This window comes from Neomonachus schauinslandi, chromosome 5 (assembly GCF_002201575.2).
Source record: "Neomonachus schauinslandi chromosome 5, ASM220157v2, whole genome shotgun sequence".
Lineage (NCBI taxonomy): Eukaryota > Metazoa > Chordata > Mammalia > Carnivora > Phocidae > Neomonachus > Neomonachus schauinslandi.
Genome location: NC_058407.1, coordinates 169,009,781 through 169,022,240, shown reverse-complemented (window position 1 = coordinate 169,022,240; position 12,460 = coordinate 169,009,781). Strand labels below are relative to the sequence as shown.

The 12,460-nt window shown below is 47.5% G+C and overlaps 1 protein-coding gene across 1 annotated transcript; it reads left to right on the top strand.

Annotated features, from left to right (window-relative positions):
* The first annotated feature begins 629 nt into the window (after window positions 1-629).
* On the top strand, window positions 630-9,506 carry LOC110572014 (mucin-17-like). Its single transcript, XM_021680269.1, has 10 exons — window positions 630-732; window positions 1,230-1,360; window positions 1,730-1,788; window positions 4,805-4,956; window positions 5,363-5,431; window positions 5,525-5,687; window positions 6,658-6,819; window positions 7,003-7,100; window positions 8,081-8,160; window positions 9,465-9,506. Exons 1-10 carry the CDS (start codon window positions 630-632, stop codon window positions 9,504-9,506), a joined length of 1,059 nt encoding a protein of 352 aa, XP_021535944.1.
* The last annotated feature ends 2,954 nt before the right edge of the window (window positions 9,507-12,460 follow it).

Genomic DNA, 12,460 nt, shown 5'->3' with positions numbered 1-12,460 from the left:
CCTAGTTTCTGTTTCCTCTTTTCTCTTCCTCAGCCTTGACTGTGTGGTCCCTCACTACTGACAACACTAGGTTTCCCGTTCCTTTCTTTTCAGGGCTAAAGTAAATCGTACGGGGCGCCTGGGTGGCTCAGTTGGTTAGGCGACTGCCTTCGGCTCAGGTCATGATCCTGGAGTCCCAGGATCGAGTCCTGCATCGGGCTCCTTGCTCAGTGAGGAGTCTGCTTCTCCCTCTGACCCTGCCCCCCTCATGCTCTCTCTCTCTCTCTCATTCTCTCTCTCTCTCAAAAAAAAATCTTTAAAGTAAATCGTACGGGAATACTCCAAGACCAGGTCAAGTCTGGCCTCCACATGGACCTTGGGCAGGTCTCTTAGCCTCTCTCCACCTCACTTGTCCCATCTGTAAAGTGGGGATGACACTAACTGTCCTGCTCACCCCAGGGTCTCGTGAGAGTATTAAATTAGACAGTGCCTATGAAAATGTGGTGCAAGTTGTAAAGTGTTGTGCAAATATGTGTGGGTAAAGCAGGGCCTTGTCCATTTCAGGGACCTGCTTAAATGGAGGGACATGGAACGGGCAGGTCTGTGTTTGCCCCAGCGGCTACCAAGGAGACCATTGCGAGAACAGGGTCATGGTCTGCAAGAATGACGGCTACTGGGATGGGATCAAGTGTGTGTGCACTAGCCTCTTCCATGGGCCGAGGTGTGAGGAAGTGGTCCCCAGCATTGAGATAGGTGAGTAAGACCACAGGGCTCTGCTCTCCCCAACACTGGGCCTCCATTCCTGCCCCTCCGTGTGTACAGGAATATGGCCTCTTCTGGGGGCAACCATATTACTCAATGGTAAGAAAGTTGAAACATTAAAAAATGAATAAAGCAAGAAGGTATGGTTTGGAACAAAACACAAATTTGACACAGAATTTTACCATAAAATACACTTAAGATAAATGAGTGTGTGATGGAGGAGAATACAAAAAGTGTGTGGAATTCTCATAAAGAATGTAGGACCCGCGATCCCCTGGGCTCAATGCCAAAGCCATGAGGAGTGTGGTGTACTCCCCACCCTCCAGGGGCACTCTGGTGAGACCTGAGTGGGGGTCATAGGTGGTGGGCCCAGGCCACTCCCCTGTCCAGGGAAGAATTGTTGGAGTTGTGGGTCTCCTTGGGAAGGAACTCGGGGCGGGAGGTTGGCTCTGTCCTCAGTAAGTGGTGCTCCTGTCTGACCCCCTCAGAGCCTCCGCCGGAGACTGTCTCCGCCCAGATGGAAATGACCGTGACAGTGACCAGTAGGGAGTACACCAAAGAGCTAGAAGACCGGAATTCTGTACAATTCAAGAACTTCAGTGACGTATTCACAAAAGAGGTGAGCCTGGGAATGCAAGTCCCCTGGGCCACTCTGCTTTCCCTAGGGAGGAGTCTCTAGAGGTGAAGAAAGCAGCTGAGGGCTGTTCTCTTGTTAGAGGCTTGTGAGTTTCTCAGCTCATTCCTTTCCTCAGGGTTTGCCAGAGAGCTTGTGGAGAGACAAAGCAAGGTTTCATGAAAGGGGAATGGGGGCCCCACGGGCGGCGCTGGTCTCTGAGGAGGGACCACTCCATTGGGACAGTGTGGACTCCTGACAGGGAATGGGGGACACAGCAGGTCCACCCTTGGCCTTCCTGAGTTCCTATGGAAAGACCCGGCAGGCTCCAAGTTGGGGCCTGTGTGATGACACTGTGACCTCCTTGCCTTTCAGATGAACATAGTTTATCTCGGAATCCCTGAGTATCACGGGGTCAACATCACAAGGCTGTCGTAAGTATCTGTGGCCCCTGGGAAGAAAGTCTTTGGAGTGGAAGCAATAGTCGTAATTATAAAGACAACTGTAACTCTGCCTCTATATTAGTTGGCTAAGGCTCTCATAACAAAATACTCCAGACCGGGTGGCTCAAGCAACAGAAATTTATTTCTCATGGTTCTGGAGGCTGGCAGTCCAAGATCAAGGCATTCAGTGGGTTGGGTTTCTTCTGAGTCTCTCTTTGGCTTGTAGACAACTGCCTTCTTGCTGGGTCCTTACACAGTTTCCCTCTATTCAAGCATATCCTTGGTGTGTCTTTGTGTGACTGAATTTCCTCTTTTATTTTTTTTTAAAGTTCTTATTAATTTATTTTTTTAACAATCTCTACACTCAACATGGGGCTCGAACTCATGACCCTGAGATCAAGAGTCACATGCTTTTCCAACTGAGCCAGCAAGGAGCCCCCCAAATTTCTTCTTATAAGGACACCACTCAGATTGGATTAAGACTGAGGTACTGGGGGTTAGGGCCTCAACACATGAATTTTGGGGGAACACAGTTCAGCCCATAACACCCTCCAAAACTATGGTTTCACATATATTTTCGAATTTTGAAGCTCCTAATCACCCTGTGAGTGAGGCCAGCAGGACTGTTCCCATCGCACAGTTGAACAAACAGATACCTAGAGGTAGGCATTGAGTTGCCTGAGGGGTCATTTACAGAGTGGGAGAGCCAAGACTCACACAGAAGTCCTCTTATGCTGGAGACACTGACACACGAGAACACTTGCAGGTTACAGTTTGTGTGATGGACACCCCACTTGTCTTCAGAGATGAAGCCCAATAACTGAACTTGGGAGGAAACCCCAGGGAAAAGTGTCCAAGTCCACAGGTGGCCGGTATTCACTCTCACTCACCTCTCACAGGATTCTGTCCCCACAGAATCTCAGCCCCGTTATCAACCTCGACTTTTTGAAATCCTGAGAATGGTGCTGGCCAATGAGGTTCACAGGAGTTGCCCAGCCTCCCCCAGATCATGAGGGAGCTATCATTCCCATGGTTTACAGAATCATGATAATTTTCAAGAGGAACTTAGAACCAGTAGGAAGGAAGTTGCACAAAAATCACAGGGAGGGGAAATGTGTCCGTCAGCCTCTGTTTTTCTTCCTCTCTCAATTGTGTTGAACCCAAACCTTCTCTCTCAAACAAGAGAGGCCACCTCAGGTGGGACCATATGGGCTTGCCACGCCCCCTCCCTGTGGTCTGTGAGCACAGCATGTGCCCCGTGTCTGCTCTTCAGCAGCTCAGCTCCCCTGGAAGAGAAAACCATTTTTCTTTCTGGTCCTAAAACTTCCTCTCTGGGTTTGGCATGTGCTGACCCCATAGAGCTCTCTTTTGCCCCTGGGGATGATGGGGCAGTCTGTAGGTGCAGACGTCATCCTTCTTCTCTACATGTCTCCCTCTATCTCTCAGGCAAGAGAGGGAGGACAGGCCCTGTGGATCAGGTATTTTTACATTCCTGCTGGGTTTTCTATGTTACCACCTTTGGCCGGATAAGAGGAGACAGCTGGGCTCTGAGGGCTCCAGAGAGGTCTGGGAGTGGGCAGATAGGAAGTGAGAATCATTCACCTCGGAAGTATGGAAGGAAGAATCCTAGGAACCATCTATCCTCATGTTACAGAAGAGGGAACTGAGGCCCCATGGGGCCAACTGCTGGTCCAAGATCAGCCGGCTACTCAGGGCCAGTGTCGGGATTTCCTCCTGTACCTCATAACTCCCACTACACCTGCGGGCCTTGATAAAGCCGTCTTCCTCCATGGGAGCTTTCAAAACGGGGACTGAGGGCAGTGATGGACTCTGGGAGATGCCAGAACATGTCCTTATTGTGAAAGATGGCCTTGAGCTACAAGATCTTCTGGTCCCCTCTAACTCGTTATTCTACAGGTTATTTGAATTCCACTATTCTATATGTTATATACTATGAGTATAATTATTATCTCATTTAACTCTATTATTCTATTCTTTATGTTGTTCAGGAGTATCACCACACCCTTCCAATCTTCTATTTATGTTTAAGCCTCTGAATATAGTGGTAAGGAGAAAGCAAGGGAAAAAGAGTGCTTTGGGCTTCCATTACTTAGGAATCCTGAATTGTGAGCATGGGAAGTCTGGACTTGTTGCTGTATTTTTAAACCCAGGAAGCTCATTCCTGGGGTGTAAATAATCCCTACACCCACATGGGAGAGAAGTAACTTGCATTCTAGAATAAGAGCTCTTTGACATCCAGGTATTTCTGATCCTGTTTTGCATACACAGAAGATGTACTGCTTTGGGGATTTGGAGCTAGGGGAGAGAAAAGGAAACAAATGGAAGCTGTTAGCATGCCTGAAGCCACGCTTTCTTGGTGGCCTTGCCCCTGGCTTTTCCTAGCTCCTAAGCACAGAGTAGGAAGAGACTGTCGGCTAGAATTTTAACCTTTTAGGTGTCAGAGATTCATTTTAGAATTGACACAAGTGTATGTGAGTAGAAAATATGCACATATGAGCTTCAAATCTGTGCATGCTCTTAAGAGGCTCACAGACCTTCTGCAGCCCTCCACCTAGCAATTCATGAATCCTGTAAGAGTCTCTGGTGTCCTCCTACCTCTTGAGGACACCTTGCCGGCAGCTGCCCAGTCTCCTGCTGGAATGCATCTGATGACACCTTGAGGATGATCTTCCATGGTCCCATCCCTCTGTCCATCTTTGCCCTTGAGCCTTCCGAGACTTCCACATAGAGCTGCCTAGAACCTAACCTTTGAGACAGTTGTCAGAGGCGCAAGTCATGGTGTGAGTCCTGTGGGGAAGTGACTAGCACTGTGCCTGGAATAAGCCTTCCCCCAGGGGACACCGGGTCATCACTTCAACCATCTTACCCCAGCTCTGCCTTCCCATGGGTGCAAAGAGGGCATATCCTGCCTGGGAAAAGGGGTTGGAGAAGTGAGCACCTATTATGACCTGGGAGGATGCTCACGGATATCTTTTTCTCTCCTCAGTGCTGGCAGTATTGTGGTAGAACATGAAGTCCTCCTGAAGACCAACTACACCCCAGAATACAAGGAAGTTTTCACTAAGGTCACCCAGGAGGTGGTGGAAAAAATCCAGAATGTAACCAAGGAGCAAATAAGCAGAAATAATACCTGCACAAGTAAATTCCTGGGCTTCTGGGAGGGGCTTGAAGGGGTCCTCAAGGAATCTTTAAGCTTTGTCATCCTTGGGGTGGGGGAGGGGGGAAGGCAGGTGTACATGCAGGCTACATCTTGTGGGGCACCCGTCTACGGGGAAAGTGAGAATAAGCATGGCTTGTTATGCAGAGAAGATTCTTCTGAATGTAATGAATAGTGTGGGACTCTTGGCAAAGGTGCATGTGGGAGAAGACATGGGAGGGCACAGGGCACTTGGAGGGTCATTATGCTGGAGAGCTAGGCCTGAGGCTGGCATTCCCCATCTGCAGGGATGGGTTTCCCACCACCCCTCATCACAGCCCCTCTCCCCACTCCCCCAACCCTACTAAAGCAATCTGTTTAAGGGGCTCTATGTGTCTCCATTCACAGCTGTACTGTGTTATAACACGACTGCCACCAAGATGCAGAGCTTCACAGTTACTGAATACGACCCTGAAAGTAGGTGACTTGCGGGGGGGGCTCTTGGGATGGCGGGGGAGGCAGACTGTGTGCCTGGTTGCCTGGTCACTGCAACTCCTCCATTCCCCACAGAGGAATGCCGGGAGAGGGTTGGGAATGATTATGCTGCCTACTTCTTCGTGGAGTACAAGGAAAAGAAGCCAAACTGCATCAACCGCTGTATGCCAGGCTTCAACAGCTCCCTGGACTGCAACTTCGGGAAGTGCCAGCTAGACCGCAGTGGCCCTCGGTGCTAGTGAGTGTCCCTCTCCAGCCTGGCTCTGTCCTTCCTCCCCACCCTTCAAGACCCTGCCTAAAGGCCAAGTCACGGAGTGGGTCCTGGCCTCTCTTGAATACAGCCAGCCACAAAGGACCGGTGTAGCCAGAGCCCCGAGGCCAGGTCCAGAACGGGCCTCAATAGCTCTCCTCCCTTCCCCGGGGTTTGTGCAGTTGAGACTAAGGACTGTGCCAAGCTCTGAAGAAGCAGAAGGAAAACCCCAGCTTCAGAAAACTCCCAGATGGGGAGGATAAAGCCTTGCTTCCAGGGGGAGACCATACTGGTGAAATGAGAAGGTGACCCACCCACACGGGGAGGGTGGAAAGCCTGTAAAAGCTCGAGTCCCAGGCTTTGCCTACTGAAACGAAACCAAAGAGAGACCAGGGGGAAGGAGTCACACATATGCAAAGGCCTGAGCAGATGTTCTGGTTCTGGGAAGGTTTTCTGAGCGAGGATTTTGCAGGCTGGAGTGGGGAGGAGAGGAACAGGGCTTAGAAAGAGTGTCTCTAGGGAGGGGAGGGAGCTTCAGAGGCAGAGTGTATGCTGGGAATCGGGGATGGGGATTTGCTTTTCCTGATAGAAAAGGAGAGGCTGAGAACGTGATGGTTAGTATGTGGATAAAAAGGTTGTTGTTGGGGTCTCAAGTTCCTGGGTACAGCCCGGGGCAGCACCAGAGGTGGGCCAACTGCTCTAGATCCTGGGCTGCAAAACCTAAAACTATTGGGCTTAGTACTGGGCCTCTCTTAGGCCCATGCCGTGGAAGCTGGACTTTACCTCTGTCCATCCCCTCAGGGCTCCTCATTCTGCACCCCAGCAATGTCATCCTCACCCTCTCCTCATTAAGCACCCATGGGGTCAGGGCTGGATCTGAGGCAGGGAGATTGTGGGTGTTGGCTGCCCCTGACTCAGAATGCTCCCTCTCTCCATCTGCCCCCTCTGTCCCTCTCAGCTGCCTGACCACGGACACTGTCTGGTACAGTGGTGAAACCTGTGAGTTCAGCACCAAGAAGAGCCTGGTGTATGGGCTTGTGGGGGCAGCTGGTGCCATAGTGCTAGTCATCCTTGTTGTTCTCTTGATGTTCATGCTCCGTTCCAATAGGAAGTTGAAAAGGTGAGTCACTGCTGCTACCTCTCCCATTTGCCTCCAGCTCCTCTTCCTCCTTTTCTGATCCCTCTGCCCTCAATCATTCATCCTCAGGGTGGACAGTGGGGGAGCGGAAAGGAGGGACATAACCAGTCCCCAAATCCTGGTTCCCTGCTCATCATGGAATCTCTCTGGTGTTTCTGTCAATAGGCAAAAGTCTAGAGTGTCTCAGTTGTATAAGTGGCATGAAGAAGATGGAGGACCAACCCCTGGAACTTTCCGAAACATTGGCTTTGACATCCATGAAGGTATTGGAAGTCCTCAGTGCACTCAAAATGTCTCAAAGTGTGGAGACACACATGGGAGGCATGGAGGCATGGGAGGCATGGAGGCATGGAGTCCTCCACATGGGAGGACTTAAAAGAGCAAAGAGAATAGTATTTTCATCTCTAAAATATTGAGTTCCACATTTGTACCCCTATTTCCACCTCTGGCTCCTGCAAGGCCCTGGATGAGGTTTAAGCATGGGCACAGTATAACTAGACCACTGCGGGGCACGAGTTACTTGATGGTCTAGATGTCTCCAGAACACAAACCTGCCTATGTAGACCCGGATAGGCACTTAGGAGTAGGTGAGCTCACTGATAGGTGATTTATAGCTCAGTCAAGTGATTAACTGCAGATTTTGTCAGGTTAAATGTATGTGTTAAAATTTCTACAAATTGAGTCTTTACATTCCAGAGAAGGGAAGAATGGAACGAGGAAACCATTTTAGTCAATCCACAAAAAAGCAAGAAAGGGGGAACAGATGATAAGGAAAAGATGACAAATAGGAAGCACAAAATAAGATGGTAGAAAATAGGGTGCCTGGGTGGCCCAGTTGGTTAAGCCTCTGCCTTCGGCTCAGGTCATGATCCAAGGATCCTGGGATCAAATCCTGCATTGGGCTCCCTGCAGGGAGCCTGCTTCTCCCTCTCCCTCTCCCTCTGTCTCTCTCTCTCTCTCTGTCTCTCATGAATAAATAAATAAAATCTTTTAAAAAAAAATAAAATAATCTACCATAACAACAACAACAAATATAAGTGGATTAAACACTCCAGCTAAAAGAGGGAATTAAAAAAAAAATCTAGCTATTTTCTGTGAATGAAAGGCAGAGCAAAGAAGAAGGCAAAAGCATGGAAAAGGACAAAAAGGAGATATACTAGCCCTGCAGTGGGTGGGATTATAGGTAGAGATGGGAGCTTGTCTTCCTAACCAGCTGCTTCCATGGGGCTTTCTTCCCTTCCAGATCAAGATGACTCCATCCACTTGGACTCCATTTATAGTAACTTCCAGCCCTCCCTGGACCAAATAGATTCTGAAACACAGGTAAGAAAGGCATGGATGAAGTGCTCACCTCCCCCTGCCCTAAGACCCCATATCCTCTCCTACCATGGTAAGATCTTCAGGAAAGCAAAGTCATGTTTATGGTTGTTAGTCCGGGTGACATCTAGGTCTACATTGCTGGGAAATGAACAATAACTTGGGGTGGCAGCAGGTGGAGGAGAAGGAGCTAAGCAGCAGGGTGGAATCTACCTTCTCTAGATACCTGAGGCTCCAGGTTCAGAGATTTCTTTCCACTTTAAGTATGTCCTTGATGGCCAATTTATTTAGTTTATTTAGTTGTTTTAATTTTCAAACCCACATAAAAGTCAAAATAGTAATGCACTAAATACCCCGCCTAGATCAACAATGTTTAACATGTTGCTACATTTTCATTATATGGCATAGTATGTATATATATGATATACATACCCAACAAATTTTGCTGGACCATTTGGAAGTCAGTTGCAAACATTATGACATTTGATAAAATGATAAAAGTGATAAAACACTTCAGTACACACCCCCAATACCATTAGCATTCCCAGTAAGTTGATGATAATTCCACAATATCATCCAATATCCATTTTTCCAATGAACCAAAAAACATCTCTTATTACTAGTTTTTTCAAATATGAACAAATTTCACTCACTGACTTTTGTTGCGTCACATTGGTCTTTTTAATCTAGAACTGATTCCTACCTTTTAAATATATTAGTTTTTTTAAGAATCTAGGTTGATTGTCTTAAGGAATGCCCCACATTTTAAATATATCTAATTATTTCCTCATGGTGTCCTTTACCTTGTCCCTCAATCCTCTGTACTTCCTATAAACTGGCAGTTAGGTCTAGAGGCTTGGTTAGACCCAGCTTAGACATTTTTCTTAAGCATATGTCATGGATAATGCTACTGCATCACCTCAGGAGGTATATAATGTCAGGAGGTCCCACTATGATTGAGGCCAAGAATGGTCACTTGGCAAGAGGTGACCACTCATTGATTGCCACCTTAATTTTATTTCAACTGGATGGATGTTCCAGGGCAGAAGAAATGCTCTCAAAGTATTCACACTTCCGAAGAAGTATGATTGGCTTCACGCACCTTACTCCCTAGGGAAAGCCTTGGGGCAAAGATAAACTCCCTAGCTAGAATGCCTTGAAAGCTACTTAAGTTGGGGGTAAGTGGGGGGAGACAGTTGATTTGTACTAGACTCTAAGCTGAGCACTTTCCCAGTCCCAAGACTCTTATGTTTCCAAATCCCAGGTTCCTTATAAACCTAGCCCTCACCTGGTTCTATCTCTCTTTCCAGATCAAAATTCAGAGGCCCCAGGTGTTGATGACGTCGATTTAAGGCAGTTTTACATGGAGCTGTGGGCTCTGGGAGTGAGGAGATCTTACTTTGTCTAAGCCTGATGGAACTTTTCCCCATTGAGAGCATTCATGGAACCAGATGAAAAACAAAACCTGTACCAAGGAGGAAGAGGGGAGAGAGTACAGTGCTGGAAAACTCTCAAATAGAAAAACCATGGAAACTCCGATGGGCTTGTTAGGATCTCAGGCGAGGCGCTCCTGTTCATACAGGGAAGTTCTTCCTCCTGCCTGCCTTGTTTCAGCACCAAGGACAGCATCTGAATCACCTATTAACAGTGGCGATCACTTAAACATAGGACTGAACTTTACATTATACAAAACCTCTTGTAAGATTTATTGTAATTCATTTTCATAAAAAAATGTTTTAAGAGATTCAGCATTTTCTTTGAGTATATAGGATTATAAGTATTTTTAAAGTTCTAATATTTATCTATCGGTTCTGATTTTTTATTAGTCAGTATAATATATATTTCTAATAAATAAAAACAAAGCAAATTTATTAAATTTTTCATGGTTCCCAGTCCTTTCTTCAGCTGATACCCTATACTGGTTCCTGTTTCTCACCTGCCAAGCTCTCTCACCTCTTCTCCCTCAGGATGTAGGGTCTGATGAATTTGGCCTCAAGATGAAAAGAAGAAAATCTACAGCCAGAAAGCGTACCATTCTTGATCTTCCCCAGCATCACTTGCTGGCCACTGAAGATGCCATAAAGCAAGACTCACACATACTCCCATGATACTGGGACTCCCAACTGGGAGAGAACCAAGTTCTTCTTCTGGAAATGGGCTTGTTTCTTTCCATAGATTTGCAGAGATAGAGTCTTGGGTTTTATTTCCAGCTTTCTCATCCACTCCCTGGGTTAAGTCTGGGAAAAGTCATATTTGACAATTTGGACTCAGACTTGTCTTTTGCTAAGGACTAGGTTCTTTCTAAAGTCCCCTTATTGCTGTCATTTTTAACACGTTTAGGATGATTTATTACAATTCCGGCCATGCAGCTCAGGATTTATTTTGTTCTGGAAGGTGTCTCCCACAGGCTACCCCATTTAAACCTTAAGCTGAAAACAGAGCCTAGGCTCTGCTGCCCCCTCATGATCACTTGGAGCATCTGCAAGCACTGGTCAGCTCGAGGCCATCCCCTCCTTGCCACCCCTCCCCATTGGAAAGCCATCAAAATCCCCAGCTCTTAAAACTGGGCTTAGTCCATTTGGGCTGCCATAACAGAATACCATAAACTAGGTGGCTTATAAACAACACACATTTATTTCTCACAATTCTGGAGGCCAGGAAGTCCAAGATCAATGTGTTGACAGATTTGGTTCCTGGTTCACAGACAGCTATCTCTTTGTTGGTGTCCTGACAGAGCAAAAGGGGTGAGGGAGCTCTCTGGGGGTCTCTTTTATAAGAGCACTAATCCCATTCAGGAGGGCTCCATCCTCACGACCTAATCACCTCCCAAGATTCCCCACCTGCTAACATCATCACATTGGATATTAGGTTTTAACCTATGAATTTGGGGGTGAGGGGAGACAAACATTCATTTTATAGCCCAGGCTGAATCTAGATGTCTTCCTTTTCAAACCTGCTTCCTGCTTCAGACAGGCCAAAGCATCAATGGTCATGGAGAGGCCATTTAAAAGAACTGCAGACCCCACATCCAATCTAGAACCACGTTATCCACCTCAACTCCTTCCTGCTCTCTCCTCACATCTGCTTCGTGGAGAGGCAGGATACAGTAACTAGACACGTAGTTGGGCTGGGTCCAATTCTTGGCCAGCTATTTACTACCTGAGTGAACTTGGGAAAGTAACTTCTCTCTGGACCTCTTATCTGAACCACTCCCTTTGTGCCAATCACCATTGTATATTTTAACTCATTTATTCCTTACAACCCTATGAAGTGGGAACTATCATTATCCCCATTATACAGATGAAGGAGTCAAGGCAAAGACACATCCAGTCACTTGCCCGAGATGGTGTAGCCAGTGGATGTGAAGCTGGAGTTACAAACCAGGGAGTCTGGCCATCAAGCCTGTGTTCTTGACCATCAGTTACATGCTCTTCCTGTGGGGCCACTCTTGGGATTAACTGAGTTAATACATGTAGAGTGCTTGAAAAAAGCCTGGCACATAGAAATTTCTCGGAAGGAAGGAAGGAACGTTAGTTACTGCTCCATCAGCTTCTTCCCTCACATTTCTCTCCCTAGTATTCCTTCTCTTTTCTTCCTCTCATCTTCCAACCATAGAAGAGCCATGGGCTGGACTGAGGGCAAGATGAAACGAAGGCCGTGTTATTTTGCAGAAACAGGGAAATCCAAAGGCACGGAGATGCACAAAAGAAGACTGGGGGTGGAAACACTAGGTGTGAAGAGGAGGGTCTGTTGGGGCTTAAAGGCAAAAGGAATTTGGGAACCACCCCTCCAAGCTCACCTTTGGCCACCTGCATCGCCCCCACAGTTATGTGGTTCCACGTACTACTACTACCCTTGGGTGCTTCTCTTGCCCTACCTGTGGGTCTTTATGGCTTCACCTCTGACCCAGCCCATTGCCTTGTCAACCTCATGCCTGACCTCCCTGTGGCCTGCCCTCCTGCCAATCACTGCTTCCTGTGCAGCCATTGGCTCCTTCCCAATTGTGCCGTTCACCTGCTCAAAAACACTGATGTCCTCACCCTCTTATTAAAGCAAGATCCATGCTCCTCAGTGTCTTCAAGGTCCCTAGAGTTGACTCCATCTCTCCCTTACCTCTCCACCCCAGGCTCCAGGAGCTCTACGACCTCACTGCATGGACTGATGAAGTGCCACCCTCCCCACTCCGCTGCTTCTTCAACCTGCAATGCCCTTTTTACACTTTCCTCTTTAGAACCTGACTCATCCTGAAGCTCCAAGTTCACCTCCTCCAGGAACCCCTCTGTGATAGAACCCTTTACAGTCTCTC

Excerpts from the sequence above, each read along its gene's own strand:
- LOC110572014 (XM_021680269.1), top strand. The coding sequence starts at position 630 with ATGGTCTGCAAGAATGACGGCTACTGGGATGGGATCAAGTGTGTGTGC. Across the intron at positions 6,820-7,002 it reads TCCAATAGGAAGTTGAAAAG|GCAAAAGTCTAGAGTGTCTC; the intron begins GTGAGTCACTGC and ends TTCTGTCAATAG. Across the intron at positions 7,101-8,080 it reads TGGCTTTGACATCCATGAAG|ATCAAGATGACTCCATCCAC; the intron begins GTATTGGAAGTC and ends CTTCCCTTCCAG.